Genomic DNA, 15,652 nt, shown 5'->3' on the forward strand with positions numbered 1-15,652 from the left:
TGCTCATGTTGTCGACTCGCATATACGGTCAGCTAGTACTCCCTCCGTCCAAAAAACTTGTCTTAGATTTGTCAAAATACGGATTTATTTAGACATGTTTTAGTGTTAGATACATCTATATCTAGATAAATCTAAGACAAGCTTTTTGGGACAGAGGTAATACACGTTTTCTCGCTTGTTTTTTACAACTTTAATTCTGGCCGCCTCTGTATAACTTTTTTTTTGCGATGGAAATAGGGTGCAACAAGTTCAGAAATAAAAAGAGGGAATTGGTTAAGCCAGCACACAGTGTTATTTGCTAAGCAATGTGTAACTTTGTTTTGATCACGAGAAACTTTAACACGAACAAACACTCTATTCTCCAGTAAACCTTTAATTTCTGCCAAGAGATGACCATATGCTGATCTGTCCAGTGAATCATTAGACAGTGTTGATAAAGCTGCCAAACAATCAGATTGTAAGTCGATTCGACCGTTGAATTGCGAGACTTACTCCTTCCATAATCGCATGTAACTGCGCTTCCAGCGCCTCATTACAGTAATAAATGCGTCGGTAAGCCGCAAAAATAACACCACCCTTGTCATCACGTAAAACCATACCTGATCCTGCAGCTCCATCTTCCGTACAATAAGAACCATCAACAAAGAGAGCTATCCAGCCTGGCGGAGGAGCCGGCCAAGGAAGACATGGCGATGATGACCGAGTTTTCTCAATCACTGGTTCCATCAACATTAGAGCTTTACCTTTGATCACCTCTTCCACACCCATACAGCTTAATTGTAGCCTCTGTATAACTGTATTGCTTGTCTCTTTATTATCTAGACTTACATTGAAAAATGAGATAAAATATCAAAGAAAATAATATTCTTAAAACTTATAAATAGTTTGGATTGCTTACCACAAAACTTGATCTTTTTAATGTCTATATATTCATGTAGGGAGAGATGTTCGAATAAGTAGCGTGCACATTTGTTTTGCAAAAATAATAGTAAAAAAAGCGTCCACACTTGGAGATATGCGAGGTAGAAAGGTATATATTTCCTCCGATTCAAATTAATTAGGAGTAATAGAATTCCCGGTCCGGTGAAACAAGTCCACCTGGTTTAAGTCTTGGATTTCATATGGATGTTTGTATTTTTCTGGATTTTTTCATGCCTTTACAGTGTTTATTTTTCGTTGCTAAAAGACATCTGCAAGGCCAACACATCATCACCAACAGGACGTCCATGACAATATTACAACTATTTATGAAATTCACGACATCATCCTCAACCAAAATCAACATAAATTATCAACTGATTCCGGCCACGCCTTAAAGATGAGGGAGAAACGGGATCCCCGAGGCCACCAAGCAGAGTCAGTCTCGACGCCACAACGATTAGGATCTAGATGAGCGCGGTGGGTGGCATTCGGGGGTTTCTTCCCGAGCACCAATTGGCACTGAGCATGGGTACCAACTGGCACGGCCCATCAACCCCAAGGATGACCGATGGGTATCGAGGGAGCCCATGCTGCCTGGCATGGCTCACATCGTAGGGATGCAATGATGACACGAGGGGTGTGTTGTCTAGGACGCATCGTTGAAGGCCTCAAGGAGCAGGTAGACTAGCATTGACGTGTGTCACGAAGATGCCACTTCCAAAGACGACTTCTCTGCACGCCCAATCCCTAATGGGTCACCTATGTGACATGCAAGCTAACATTGTCTCACTACCGAGTTGTTGTCATCATGTTTGGACCAATGATGTAATCTTCTCCGCGCTATATAAGTCGCAAAGGAGACCGTCTACGAGGATGGATCCCCATTAGAACACTTAGAGCTTGTTGCACCCTTGTAAGCAGGAGATCTCTCAACATACAATCAAGAACACAAGGCAGGAGTAGGGTGTGACACCTCGTCGGTGGCCCTACGAGTCGTTGGATTGGACCGAAGCGTACGTCCAGGATTGCGTTGACTAGGCCGTCTTTTACCACCCGCAATGCACATCCAACGACTAGGGAAAAAAAATCCCCCAACGTCTCCCCGCGCGCCTTCCCCCGACGAAAAAAAGTCGCAACACCTCCGTCGCAAAAACTCGCTGTAGGAGCACAATGCATTCACCGCTTGATGCGGAGCATTCTGCGGACATCACCATGTCAAGAGTTCCATTATCAAGTGACACGTGCCACATCTACTTCATGTACATAAAGATGAATAATCTCCTTTACACGTGTTCACTTGATCCTTTCTTGGATGGTATACTACTTAACCCTCCATCGGCATATATAGGTTTGAGCCAAGCTTCACGAATTGTCGTCTGTAGTGATGACAACATCGTTGCCGCATTAGCATGCTACGACCGCCACACATGGCTAGCACCGCCACCCCCGTTGCAACACTACTTGTCTCTGGTAGTATTGCGCAGCGTTGCCGGTTGCAGGAGCGGAGATCCCTTGTCCTAGCATCTTGCAGCAGTTGGGTGCGGTGCGGGCCGCGATTCCAACATGTGGTTACCGTGGTCCCAGCATTGATAGATGTCGGTTCCAGCATGTGGTTAGCGCGGTCCCAGCATCTTGCAGCAGCTGGGTGCGGCGCGGTCGCTCGCAGTCCCAAAATTGATCGATACCGGTTCGAGCATGTGATTACCGCGGTACCAACATTCACCTATGTCAGTTCCAGCACGAGCTGACCGGGGTCGCAACATCCATCGATGCCGGTTCTAGGACGTGGTGACCGTGGTCCCAGCATTCGTCAACGTCGGTTCTAGCACGCGCTAACCGCGATCGTAGCATTAGTCGTAGCCAGTGGCGGAGCTAGATGCAGACTACGCCTGGGGCTGTGCTATGTTGAGTGATAAACTTTTATGATTTTCTATACTTTGCATGAAGAAATTACAAAAAAAGTTGTTTCTAGACCTGGGGCTATAGCCCTAGCTACCCCAGGCCTGTCTCCGCCGCTGGTCGTAGCTGGTTCCAGCACCATGGTCGCCTCGCGGGTGCAACTTTGTCGTAGCATGACAACCTCGCAGCAACACTGACCATAGCAGAAGCACGGAACCGCACCAACACCAATCGTGTGCGAAGCCGATGACACATCATCACCCCGCTTCGCAGAAGTACTTGGACCTGCCCGAGGCCGGCCCTTTGCAACACATGTGGCGGCGTTTCGCAACATCAGCGGCGGCCCTCCACGGCAGCGGTGGGTGCCTCTCGCACCGAGCGGCCATAGGCGGGTGTGGCTACGACGGGTTTTAGATGTGACACGAATGAGAAGCCTGAGCACGTGAAAAAGAATGGAGCGGATAGCTGCGCGTGAAAGAGATAGGAGAGGGTATGGACGGTTCACGGGCCCCACGCGAGGACTCTCATCGTGCACGAGGCAGCCGGCGGAAGCTGAGACCGGTCGGCCGGTTTGAATCACTTACATAAAACTAGGAGCTGCGTCTGTACTACAAACATAATACTACTTACTATGGAGTAGATTTCCCTCGCCGTACCCCGTCCTATTTTTTCTTATGCACAACAGCACATACCTAGCAACACTCGCGCACCCACACAAACTCCCCATTTCTCCCCCGCAGCGACTGGCACTTGCTCTTGCACAGTTTCCTCGACGTGTCTTCGGCCCCAAAAAATCATCCGTACGTTCACTTACGAGCTGCCGCATTTTTTGCACCCTCCGTCAGGAGATTCATGCCAGTAAAAGGTCTTTGTTGAACAATCTCCTTTCGTAGTCAGGGCCGTGTAGGAGCAAAAGAAGAGATCCGGGAGAACTGTCTCGTCATCTGGACAGAGTTCAGCTGCCAAAACAAAATACACGAAATGTCAAGTTTCGGCACAAGGTATATTTCACAGGGCGAAAAAACCAACGCGTGGGTGGGGGTCGGAGCCGGTACCCGTATCAGCCGCTCGTCACGGAAGCTTGGAGCCCTGTGCTTCAGTTCTCCACGGTGAGTCGTGAATTCCTCCATCACCTCGGCAGTATATTCAGAGGGATCTTCGATGCCTCGTGTGATGGATTCGCCATCACCCTGGGCAAGGGAACCAAATGAAATCCTAGCAGCAGCGACATGCTAAACCGCACATGAGACTAAAAGATGCAGTAAATGCAATCGGGAGTGACAGAAGCCCATACCTCTGGTATCGATGGGTCACGGTGCACCCCCTCGCATTCTTCGTACTCGGACGCATCCAGCTCCCACAGGTGGCGCGTGTCGAAGAATTTCGGGAGGAGATGCTCCCTGATGATGACAAGGAAGAAGAAGAGGAGCGGGAACAGGATTCCCGCCACCGGTATCCATGTCATCCCCCAGACGATCAACAGATAAATCAGCTGGAAAACGGTGAAGGCCAATATCTGGTTGAAAGGCACCGACTCCAAGAAGGACGCATGGGCGCCTTCAAGAACCCTGTCCAAAATTAGAACAGATGAATATTCACCCCAACTCCCGGTTTTCCTGAATGAACCGAATGAGACCAAGATGCATAAGGCTGCGTTGCATATGATGGAAAGAAATGAACAGACACAAGAGTCGCCAATAGAGCGTACTTGTAGCGCCGCCGAGGGGCGATGAACAGAAGTTGTAAGCGCTCCCCGAACTGGTTCCCAGGCAGGCTGTCGATGGACATATAGCCAAAGTACCCCCACAGGACTGATGTGGGTATCTTCTGAATGACCGGCACAACTCCAATGCAACCCGCGACCAGCAGGGACTGAAGCAGATTGCTTACTCTCTGCTCATTCACCCGTACAGGCAAGTAAGCTTCCAGATGTTTTTCAGGGTCAAATACCTCAGGCGCAGTCACTGCCCCATTCCCCTCTGTGATTTTTTTCCCCTCTGTGATAACGGCGTCTTTCAATTCCTTGAGCTCTTTGTGAGCAGAATCCTCCTGCGCGACGTTAAAGATATATAGTTTTAAGTAACAAATCTGAGATCATATGATTCTTACATGCATATTTTGGCGAGTGACTACTTACGTTGCCTTTGTCGTCCATTTTAATGAAAACTTCTTGCATCTTGCCGTAAACTTCTGAGCTGCTAGCATTGTTCATCATGCCTTCCTTGGCGGTTCGGACCATCTGTTTGCGGAGCGCCTAATTTGAGCCAAGAGAGACGGCAGATGAGCAAGGTGAAACTGAATAGCTCATTGAAAAGCCAAGAAGACCACAAACTACCAACCTGCCTCCTGAGGACAGCAAGACTTCGCGTGTGCATGGGGGCCTGGGGAAGGACTCCATTAGATGGAGGAATGCCAAGAAGGCCACAAATCAGCACCTGCGTAGCATTTCTATACCATGAGAACAGTAAACAATTCTCCACATGTTGCCTAATTTATAACAGTTTTTCTATTTTCTGTAAGCACTTGGAATTCACAGATAAGATCTTCAGAATTCTATTAGGACTGACATCCATAATGCCAGAAGAAGAGAGAATAATAGATCATACTGAAAAGCTCAGGACCAAAATGTCGTAATGGTATGCTGATGGGTTTTTCAAATTGAACTCTTTCTGCTGAGCCATCTGTGAGGCTACACTATGGTCAAAGAAATAGAGCCCCGCAACCATCACAGCAGGCACAATCGCCAAAAGTATGTAGGCTAGAGGGACAGAAAATAACTCCTGCATGTTCATCACCACCCATCAGGATTATGAGTTCACATTTGTGACATATCTACTGTTTGATCCTGGATCCAAGTAAAATGCCTTATTACCTTGGCTACCGTCCAATGTTGCAGTGACTTGGGTTCCCAAGGAAGTGGGGTGAACAGCCTCCTAGGAACACCTGAAGGTATCTTGGTGGGCAACGAATATGACAACGCGGTCCACAGTATCACCATAAGTGGAACACCATAGTCAGCAATCACGTTCCTTAGCCATCCTGAAAGTTTTACCTGAAGCATTGATAGTTTGTACGTGGAGAAGATTGGTTGATCAAATGTACTACATGGAGAAATATGACAAACCAGCTCCGTAGAGCGATGACCTTGCACTTCTGCTCTTTAACGCAGTATAGAGCAGTCCCATTGAAAAGATAACTCCAAGCAGACCATTAATATATACCCATTGGAATTGGTATATGGGTAGGCTCTGATCTTTACCCTCAGGCACACTGAATTCACTCAACATTCCCTGCGGAAAACAGGCCACGTAGTGAGTAAGCGTCTACCAGAATGCTCCCTTTACTCCAAAATATATAGTGCTTTGAACAAGGCACAATCTTCAATAAGAAAAACCTGACAATCTATTTTTATGGTTATATATTAATTATCATGTAATTTTATTATTTCGAGAGCACTTTTCTGCTTTCATGTTTCTAACAGATACATCTTTTTTTGAAGTAACAGATGCAATCATACTATTTTCATATAACTAACATGAATAGTTTTGAGGTAAAAGCAGCTGCTGATGCAATTGAATGCTCGCTTTTGCCTAACCGAAGCAGTAGCTGATCCTAGTTCGGTTATGGCTCTCTGGCTCTGACCCAATTCAGTTTCGTTTTGTATGATCATAAATATTAGCGGCCAAAGTCGAGAAAGATGGACCACCCAACTCCTAAAATATCATATATCTCTAAACATTGGTAGCAGTACACAGTAACATTTAGCAAATTTTATACCTTGATAGCTTCTTGCATGAACAGGATTGTGATCAACATTCCAAACAATTCTCCCGCAAATCTTGTAAATCTATTCAAAGCAGCTGCGGCATTAAACATTGCCATGAGGAACAACATGACCGCAGTCCAGATGCAAACCCTATCAGAGGATAAAAATGGAAAACAATGAAATAAATATAGAGGTACCATTTGGCGTAACTGAAAGACAATCACAAGAAGTAATTCTTATTTATTTATCATCCCTTACCATCCAGCCCATGCCAGGAATAATCGTTCTCCAAGGTTTGGCTGATTTTTGGCAAAACTGTACAAGTATGTGTACATTATAATTGTTGGTTCTGCAACTCCCACAATCAGCAGTGGTTGTCCGCCCAGTACAGAATGTATGATGCCACATATAGCAGTTGATGCCAACGTCTCAACTGTCGTTAGCGTACCATCTGAAACACGACAAAAACTTATTTTCATTCTTCAGTGCCTAAGAACAAGGATCCACGACTACATTCTCCTTATCTTTGTCAAGTGCCACATGCAAAGATAAAAGTAAAGGATGTAGCATATCATGACAGTATTTAGAAATGGGAAAAATGCTACTGACCTAAAGTTCTTGACAGTGCAAGGAAGAATAAACAAACCTGTATCTTTACTTAGTTGCTCCCCAAAGGCGATAACAGGTAGTGCAGATGCAAAGAAGATGTACAGAGTAGGTGCCAATATCCTGACAGTAAGTAGGTTGCATTCAACACAGTCAACACAACTGGAAAATTTTGGTAAGTGTCGTAGATTTAAATAAGCATTGACTTGTTAGGTGCAGCAAACCTGAACCCAGAACTGAACCCATTGTGCCAATCTTGTTTGTAGCAAGATGCTCTTCCTCTAAAATCCTCAATCACTCCCTTAAATAGGGTTTTCTTAGGTTCCATTGCCTGAAAGGGGGACTAAAACATAATCAGATATCGTGCGTGCAAAGGCATGGTGTACAGAGATGAGTCATATATTCCCTGTCTTAATTTTTATAAGACATCCACAGATTTCTAATTCAAGATATAATGTTTACCAACAGGGAAAAGATGTGGCTATACCAACAACTATTTCAACAATACTTAGGTTTGGCAGAAAAAAAGGTGGCACCTCTTGAGTCATATTTGAAACTACTTGTTCATGATCACAGTTTTGTGATTATGAACAACATCATGTAAAAATGAACTAAGACTAGAAGTTCTATTTTGGACGCCACAACAAGTAAAACAGCATCTCGTAAAAATCAACTGAAGATGTCATGTTGTTCCCACACAAACAAAGCCAAGAGAATTTGCAAAGAAAACTGTGCATGAAGACAATGGACAGAGCTGCATTACCCCATACAATGTTGCTTCATAACTTGAGATTTCGTCTGTGAAAGAATACGATAGCTAGCACGTGAAGCATCAGCCAAAGGAAATAGCAAGGTTGGCCCAATTTGGCTTGCCTCTGTTTGTTATGCTATATTTAGCATGCTGGATGGGCCAAATTTTGACTGGTCATTAACCACTGAATGATAGCCTTTGGTATGCCCAGTATCCTTCATTTAACAAGATAGCCAAAAAGGGAGGGTTTTCAACTTTCAGGAAAACCAAAAAAAAAAGGGAGGGTCATTAAAGCAGACCATTTGGACCAGCTGAATTAGGCAGACGCAAGCATCCTATCGACCAACAGACATTTGAAACTAGCCCCAAAGGCTGGGGGCAAATATTATGTGACAATAGGCCATAGCAAAGGGAAGCAAACGCCATACATGGATGAACATGATACCACAAGCTTATGCGATGGCCATGCTCTGCTTAAGGAAATCAATCAAGCTGCCTGATCTCCTCTGTATGCAAGCTTCACGCACCGCAATCGTGAAGAGAAGTTGAAGCAAGCTCCAAATTCACATAAATAAAAAGCGGGTACAAATCATGCATGTTTGGGGCCATGTTAATAACAACCAAAAGTAGTGAAATGACGCTACAATTTTGCAGGGGATTGCATATTTGCATCCATGCGACAAAGCTGCAAGTAATTAGAACGCTTCAAACAGAAGTGCTAGGAGATGGCCAAAGAAATGTTACAGAGATAGAGAGAAATTCACCCTACGTGCTCATTGCTGCTGCTGCAGATGAACAAATTGGCGAAGAATCGCATTCTTCCAAAAAAACATGTACGGCATCAAATTCAAGAGCTACATGGAAACATTTCCTTCAGGCGCACATAATCACCCCGAGTTGAATCAACAAGAGCAACAGACAGAAACACGGACGCGTCAAATTTGACATATCCGCACGGCTGCACCCAGCAAACCCAAGCAACCAACCCGTGGAGGACCTTTCGAGGTGAGGGGATTGAGGGATTGGAACGGAGCGGAGCCTTACCAGCAGCGGAGTACCAGGTCGAGGCGGGGTGGGGGAGGCGAGGCGAAGCGTGGCGCCGGAGATGCGCCGTAGTGCAACGGCAATGCCGCCTCCACCGGCGACGCAGGGTGCGAAACCCGGCGTCGGCAGGCGGAGGAGGCGAGCTGGGGCCGGGGCCGGGCGGGGTTGCAGCCTTCTTTCCTTCCTTCCCACTCATTTCCTCTGCAATGGCCGCCTATTTGTAGACCCCGGCGACCCCATCGGGGAGAGAAGACGAGTGTGCGCGCGCCTGCCCCCCGATTTCCCTCTCTGTCACGTGGGCCCGATGAAAATAGTAAACGTGGTGCCGGGACTGCGTGGGGCCGAGGTGTCACCGGCGCACGGCCCTTGCGGGTTTGAATCGAGGAGCATCGCGGCCGTCCGTTCGAGCCGATGGTACGATCTGCGTGGGGCCAGTGCGAGTCACCGCGCGTGTCAGCCAGCAGGACAGCTGCCCCCGATCTGGTCCACATCGTCCTCTCGCCTGCTCTGAGCCTGATCGAGCACGTTCGCTCCAAGCACCGGCTGGGCAACTCGCACGCGGGGGCTAGCAGACCCGATGATGCCGTGACGACGTTTCCGCCGTTTGGTTCGGCCTCGGCCAACCCGATCGAAACTTGATGCACGTTTCCCTTCCAAACTTAGACGAGACGTACGCGAGGGATGCACCCACCAGCTGGCCTATCGACTATCGAGACATGGCGATCAGGGAAATGGGGCGATTGGGCAGGCTCTGCTGCCATTACGACTTACGAGCGTACGGGGTGCTGCCCTCTCGCAGCCATGTCATATTCAGCGTGACCTGTACAATGGGAGCATGGTTTTATCAAGCAGAAGAACTGCACGCGTGCTTCGTGTGGAATGAGGTGCAACTATACATACATGCATGCTAACATCGATCCGTAACCCGTTGTGTAACCTCATACCACTAGCCTGAGGCTGAATTCAGTACCATAACAATAGCAATCACATCCTGACTGAAACAAACAGAAGGATCCACGCTGCTTGATTCAGTATAATATCAAATTGGCACCACAAGTTGGTTCAGGATTTAGCTACCAGTAAACATCACGTGGATGGAGCCACATGGGAGATGGGGCACAAATCTGACTACATCACCTCGGGGAAAACCTCACAACTAACAACACTGCTCGTGCCATAATATATTCATTCCCACGCAAATTCATGCAAGCCTACATACAAATCGGCAAAAATAAGGCATGCATCCAGGTGAACGAGGAATATTAGGAAACGGAAAAGATTAACCTGCCATGGCAATCATTTAAAACAGAACCGCGCCGCAATACTTGCATGTCTGGAAGATTGACCACGCTGATACCAACAAGTAAAAGCAATATTAGAAATCATTCAAAACATAACAAAAATGACATCGCTTCATATAGCTCAAGTAAGCTACCAAGACAATGTTGTGGTCCTTCACAGAGAAAACGCAGAAGCTTTGCGACTTGATGCATTGATAGAAGTACGCACAACCCTCCGAGTAAGCGCCCCCATGAACATGACTACAAAAAAAAATGCACCCATTGTGCTGTCAAAAATGAAGAAAAATCATGAGGCCGGAACGAAAAGACGCAAATCAGAACTCAAACTCGAAGCACTCACATCCTTGTTGTTTGTGAACTGGATAGGTCAAGGTTGGCCACAGCTTTACTGGTCAAGGCCCACTGCCTAACCGAACCCTAGCTCAGAGGAGTAAAATGTGTGCTAGAGCGTCCTGGAAGGGTGAAACGGAGTAGGGGCATTTGCTGCTATATCCTGTAAAAACAAGGGGTGACTACAAGCATGGTGGCAAGTGGCAATAGAAGGAGATTGTGAGGGTTGGCAGAGCCAAGTCCTAGATCATTGAGTTCTCGTTGGTTTAAGTTTCATGCAGCACATGTGGGTGGAGATTGTTAGGGAGGAGGGTGGAGCAAGGAAGGTTTTGAGAGTTCACGCTTAATAAATCTTGATATCGCTTGTACATTTTTAATGGAGTGGACCATGTAATGGTTTCCAACATTCCATGTTTCCACTGAATGTGGTTTCAATGTGATAATCTTAAGAGGAAAAAAACAACATCATAGAACCTATTTTTAAGTACTCAGAGGACCATAATATCAGAGTGCAACATTTGGCTACCGTACAACATTTACATCTACTAAGAGCAATAAAATATGATATTGAGACAAAGAAACAATTCATCTGAACGTAATAAGCAAATAATTGTACCTGCCACTTTTCTCTGTCTTCTATAAAGAGCTCCATGGAGAGTAACCCCAACGCCTCGTGCTATATGCACTCTACCTATTGTAGATAGAGAAGAATACACATAGCAACCCCAGCACCTCGGTAATCAAATTTTATCTGAACCAGATAACAAGAATCCTGCCAGCACAAATGATTTAGGATACTCCTTTTGAAATTGCAACAGCATGCTATCATAGGAAAATTATTTAAAATACCAATACCTTCAAAGAAGATATAAAAGATGAAAAATATATTGATTTCAGAACTTCATGGTCATCAGAGTCCTATTAAGAGTCATGTGTCTACTACACAAATTACCGAAAAGACACGGACACCCGGCAAGATTACACTCACAAAAGACTGGTGCAGTAAAAGCACATGTTTGAGTTACATTCGAATCCCACCTGTGCAGCATGCTGCTGATTACAAAGCTTGCAGAAAACAGGAGGTTAAAGTAGTGCAGATATAATAGAAACAGGATTCATAGATTAAACAGTGAAGCCAATATGTTGTATCACAACAAGGTTCCGACTGGCCTAGACCAAATGTACATACTGGTATGCCGACACATGCATTAAGCTGCTTATGCTTTTGTCATTGCTTCGCACAAAAAGGGCCAGCAGGACCTTATTGCCTTGGGAGCCCTTTGGTATTTATTTATATTTGTGACTACCCCCCTTTAAATTAGCAAGGTGGTACATATCTCAAATTAGTATCCATGCTACTGACCAGCCACACTTGGGCAGAATTTCAACCGGGCAAGGCTAAGGTGTCACAGTTGTGGAAAATAGAATAGACAACAGGAGAAATGCATCCTAGTAACTAAAATATTTGTAACATAGATATGTATGACAGAACTTGTATAAAATTCAAAGAGACGATGATACCAATGTCCAAGAGAATTATGATATCAGCTATAAATATTTCTTGCTAGATCTTACTACTAGTTTACAACACCAGATACAAAAGTAACACCATTTATGTAAATCAATGTAATTTCACTTCAGTACCCACTACAAAAATCTTTCTATGTTGTCAACTAAGTCTGGCAATCTTTCCAGAACTCACCAGTTAGACTTCATCTGTCAAGTGGCAGTGTGGAATATGTTAACATGAACAGGCATGTGGCCATCTTTGTACCATGTACAGAGTGTTATAAAAGCCAGACACTACATGTGTCAGTATCTTTAGTAATGTCGACTCTTCATTCATGTCTGTTGGAAGGAGGGAAATAATTAAAAGAAGAAATACGTTCCTGAAATGTGAGATGTATAACTTAAAGAAAACCTGAGTAAAAGATGAGGGAGTTCTACTTTGTGCAAAGTTTGGATAAAAAGACCAACTCGAATCGCATAGTGTGCTAGAGGAGGCGTTGTTCATAATAGTTTGGGAGGTATACCAAACATTATAGGATATTTCAGCTGCCAAAATATATATTAAAAAATTGGCACAATTGCCAGACTAAGGCTTTAAATCATAAAGTATTGGTTCCAAGTACCAACAGGTAACCTATGGTTAAATATACGATCCTAAAATAAATAAATGTATCAATAAAAATCACTAGAGGTGTGTCTCACTTGAGAATCGGGGTGCAAATGGCTACCCTTTTGGTATTCTCTGGCCCTCTTTAGTTCAACCAAATGAACTAAACTTTTAAAAGTCACATCACTTTGAAAATTTAGTCCATTTGGTTGAACAAACAAGGGTCAGAGGGTGCCCTGAGGGTCAGAAATTTGCATCCCTACTTGAGAACCGGGCAGACAAACGAATATAACTACTCCTATATGTTACTCAATCATAATGTGCTACAAAGAAAATGTTTGTTTAGGCACAAGAACTTCCGTTTTCCCTCAAAAGGGACAAATTTTCTTATTATTTAGCACATTATGTCTGATTTTTATGGTACAGGCAACATTTCTGAGAAGTGAGAACACATAATAAAATATGGTTAGAGGAAAATCTAGTGATGATTGTTTGGAACAAAGATCATTGAGAGCCATTGATAATTACACAGCACAACAATTTGGCATGCAACACTTAAAGTTTCAGATTCCGTAATCTCAAATGCTAATTGCAATGGTTAGAACAAAGTTGCTAGTTCGGTGTAAAATATACTATTGTTATTCATCCGCAAGTATTCAGCAGTGAGAACAACATTAATCCATCTAAATTGAAATCACCAGAAGAACAGAAAGAAAGAGTATGCTACCTTCAATTATTGCCGGCTTTCCTAGATACACAAGGGTTCAGTTCACTGCTTTCCCAACATCGTATCCAGAATAAAGTTAACCTTAAACATATCTGTGTCGTGACAATAACCAGCCCTACAGAATATTCTGATTGTGAGGTCAAATATAGAACTATCGGGGATAAAACCTTTTTCTTCCATTCCCTTGAATATGTGAATTGTCTCCCAGATTTTGCCATTGTGAGCAAGCCTGTTTGTAAGGACAGCAAAAAGATCCCTTGACAGTCCAATCTCAAGCGATTCTAGAAAGTAACTAGTGGCTGTATCAAAAAATCCATCTCTGCATAATCCATCAACGATTATAGTGTAGGTAACTTCATCTGGAGCAATCCTCTCTGCTGTCATGTCAAATATTAGGTCCTTCACCTCACTGAGCTTTCGACTGTAGTAAAAAACAAAATAAATGAGTGTATTGTATGTCACGACATTTGCAGCAAAACCTTGGTTACTTGCGAGGCTCTTGGCTATGGAGAACTTTCGGCGAAAGCAAAGACTACGAATGACAATGTTGAATGTCCTCGTGTTTGGCATGACACCTCTCTTGATCATGTCTGTCAACAACTTTAGAGCACTCATCCAATGTCCCATTTCACCTAACCTGCTCATCACAGTGTTGTATGCAACAACACCAGCATAGCATTTCAATGATGTGCTCCTCTCCAGCAAGCATACGGCATCATGAATCCTCTTGTCATGGCAAAGGCAATTCAGAAGAATACTCAAAGTGAAATCTGTGGGATCCAGCCCTTCGCCTAGCATAACATCCAACTGCTCAAGTGCTTCTTTAGCCATACCTTTCTTGCAGAGACCATTCATAAATGTGTTGTAGGTGACAGTACTGGGTTTCCAATCCTTGGTTCTACTATCCGTTAAAACTTGCCTGACTTCGTCAAATCTGGCAGCATCACACAAAGCCCTGATCAGAATATTGTAGGTGACTACATTGGGAGGACAACCAGCATTTTCCATCGTGGACATCAGCTCCTTGGCCTCGTCGACACGACCTTCACGACAATACCCCTGTACAATGGGCGTGTAAGTTTGCACCATGGGACGGCACCCCACTTCCAACATCCACTCGAGCACGCCCCATGCCTCGCCCACTCTCCCCACACGGCACAGCCCCGTGACAAGCGTGGAGTAGGTGCCCACCTCAGCTTCCACCCCGAGCTCTTGCAACTGGATGATCACCTTGTACGCGAGGTCAAACCGCGCAGATCTCCACGAATGCAGCTTGACAAGGATGTTGAGCGACGATGCATTGGGCGCCACCCCTGCTGCAAGCATTTCATCGAACGCGTTGTGGGCCTCCTCCACCCGGCCAGCTTCTGCGAGCGCATTGACGAGAGTGTTGTAGCAAAGCACATTGGGCGGCGAGGCACCTCCCGGCCCGGTTCTGGAAGCCCTGAGCTCTCTGAAGAGGGCGAGCACCTGGTCGACTTCGCCCGCACGCGCCAGGGCCTTCATGGCCACGTTGCAGTCGCGCTCCAGCTGCCACCACCGCGGCCTCTGCTGATGCTGCGGAGGAGGGCGGGTTTCTCCCGACGCGGGTGGAGGCGGGAGGGGCTTGGCGTCGTCAGAGTCGTCGGAGGAGGGGCAAGTGGGAAAGGGGAGTGCGGTGAGGGCCGCAACGGAGGCGGAGGAGGCCATGCGCCCGCGCAGGAGGAGCCGAGCGGTGGGGAGGGCGGTGGCGAGCGCGATGGTCGCCAACGGAGGGGTTCACCGGCAGGCGCCGTGGCGGCGGGGGTGGCGGCGCAGGGAGGAGAGAGACCGAGGAGAGACTGATTTGGGATGGGGCAGCTGGGCTGAAACGGCGGCGGGGAAGCGCTAGCCCTTTTGGGCATGCCAAGGCGGGTTTTTGCGTGGGGTTTTGTAGACGTGGGCCGGAGCTGCAACCAACCGGAGTATAAGCTTCAGCCCAGATAGGAGGAGCCTTCGCTGAAGTCCAGCGCAAATGGGACGGCCCACTCTGCCCATGACCGTTTTTTTTTCTTCGGTTTCTAAGACTATTTTTCATACAAAAAAACCGGCTGTTGTTTTTAGTAGCTAGGTATTTTAAAACCTATTAAAAATAGAAATATATAGTCTATAAAATTGTTCAGTATGTGTTATATATAAAAGTTCAATGTCTGTTAACAAATGTTATGTGCGT

General features: G+C 45.6%; 2 protein-coding genes across 6 annotated transcripts; both read right to left on the reverse strand.

Annotated features, from left to right (window-relative positions):
• Positions 1 to 3,368: 3,368 nt before the first annotated feature.
• LOC125554555 (boron transporter 4-like) lies at positions 3,369 to 10,493 on the reverse strand. 5 transcript variants are annotated; one of them, XM_048718090.1, is made up of 15 exons: positions 10,423 to 10,493; positions 10,272 to 10,337; positions 7,417 to 7,523; positions 7,233 to 7,315; positions 6,845 to 7,037; positions 6,598 to 6,736; positions 5,945 to 6,110; positions 5,693 to 5,859; positions 5,427 to 5,600; positions 5,160 to 5,255; positions 4,958 to 5,074; positions 4,529 to 4,869; positions 4,115 to 4,436; positions 3,876 to 4,010; positions 3,369 to 3,779 (listed from the first exon to the last, which is right to left on the reverse strand). In XM_048718090.1, exons 3-15 carry the CDS (start codon positions 7,518 to 7,520, stop codon positions 3,714 to 3,716), a joined length of 2,103 nt encoding a protein of 700 aa, XP_048574047.1. In that variant the 5' UTR covers positions 7,521 to 7,523; positions 10,272 to 10,337; positions 10,423 to 10,493; the 3' UTR covers positions 3,369 to 3,713. The 5 variants fall into 5 exon arrangements, with proteins under 5 accessions (XP_048574047.1, XP_048574043.1, XP_048574038.1 ...); XM_048718086.1 differs by lacking the exons at positions 10,272 to 10,337; positions 10,423 to 10,493 and adding an exon at positions 8,988 to 9,264 and having other exon boundaries at positions 7,417 to 7,535; XM_048718081.1 differs by lacking the exons at positions 10,272 to 10,337; positions 10,423 to 10,493 and adding an exon at positions 8,988 to 9,263.
• Positions 9,940 to 15,344, reverse strand: LOC125554594 (pentatricopeptide repeat-containing protein At1g09900-like). Its single transcript, XM_048718109.1, has 7 exons — positions 13,462 to 15,344; positions 12,321 to 12,466; positions 11,235 to 11,390; positions 10,629 to 10,781; positions 10,423 to 10,528; positions 10,272 to 10,337; positions 9,940 to 10,198 (listed from the first exon to the last, which is right to left on the reverse strand). The coding sequence occupies exon 1, from the start codon at positions 15,148 to 15,150 to the stop codon at positions 13,504 to 13,506; it is 1,647 nt and encodes a 548-aa protein (XP_048574066.1). The 5' UTR covers positions 15,151 to 15,344; the 3' UTR covers positions 9,940 to 10,198; positions 10,272 to 10,337; positions 10,423 to 10,528; positions 10,629 to 10,781; positions 11,235 to 11,390; positions 12,321 to 12,466; positions 13,462 to 13,503.
• Between the last annotated feature and the right edge of the window lie 308 nt (positions 15,345 to 15,652).

The sequence above is a fragment of the Triticum urartu genome, chromosome 1, assembly GCF_003073215.2.
Source record: "Triticum urartu cultivar G1812 chromosome 1, Tu2.1, whole genome shotgun sequence".
Taxonomy (NCBI): Eukaryota; Viridiplantae; Streptophyta; class Magnoliopsida; order Poales; family Poaceae; genus Triticum; species Triticum urartu.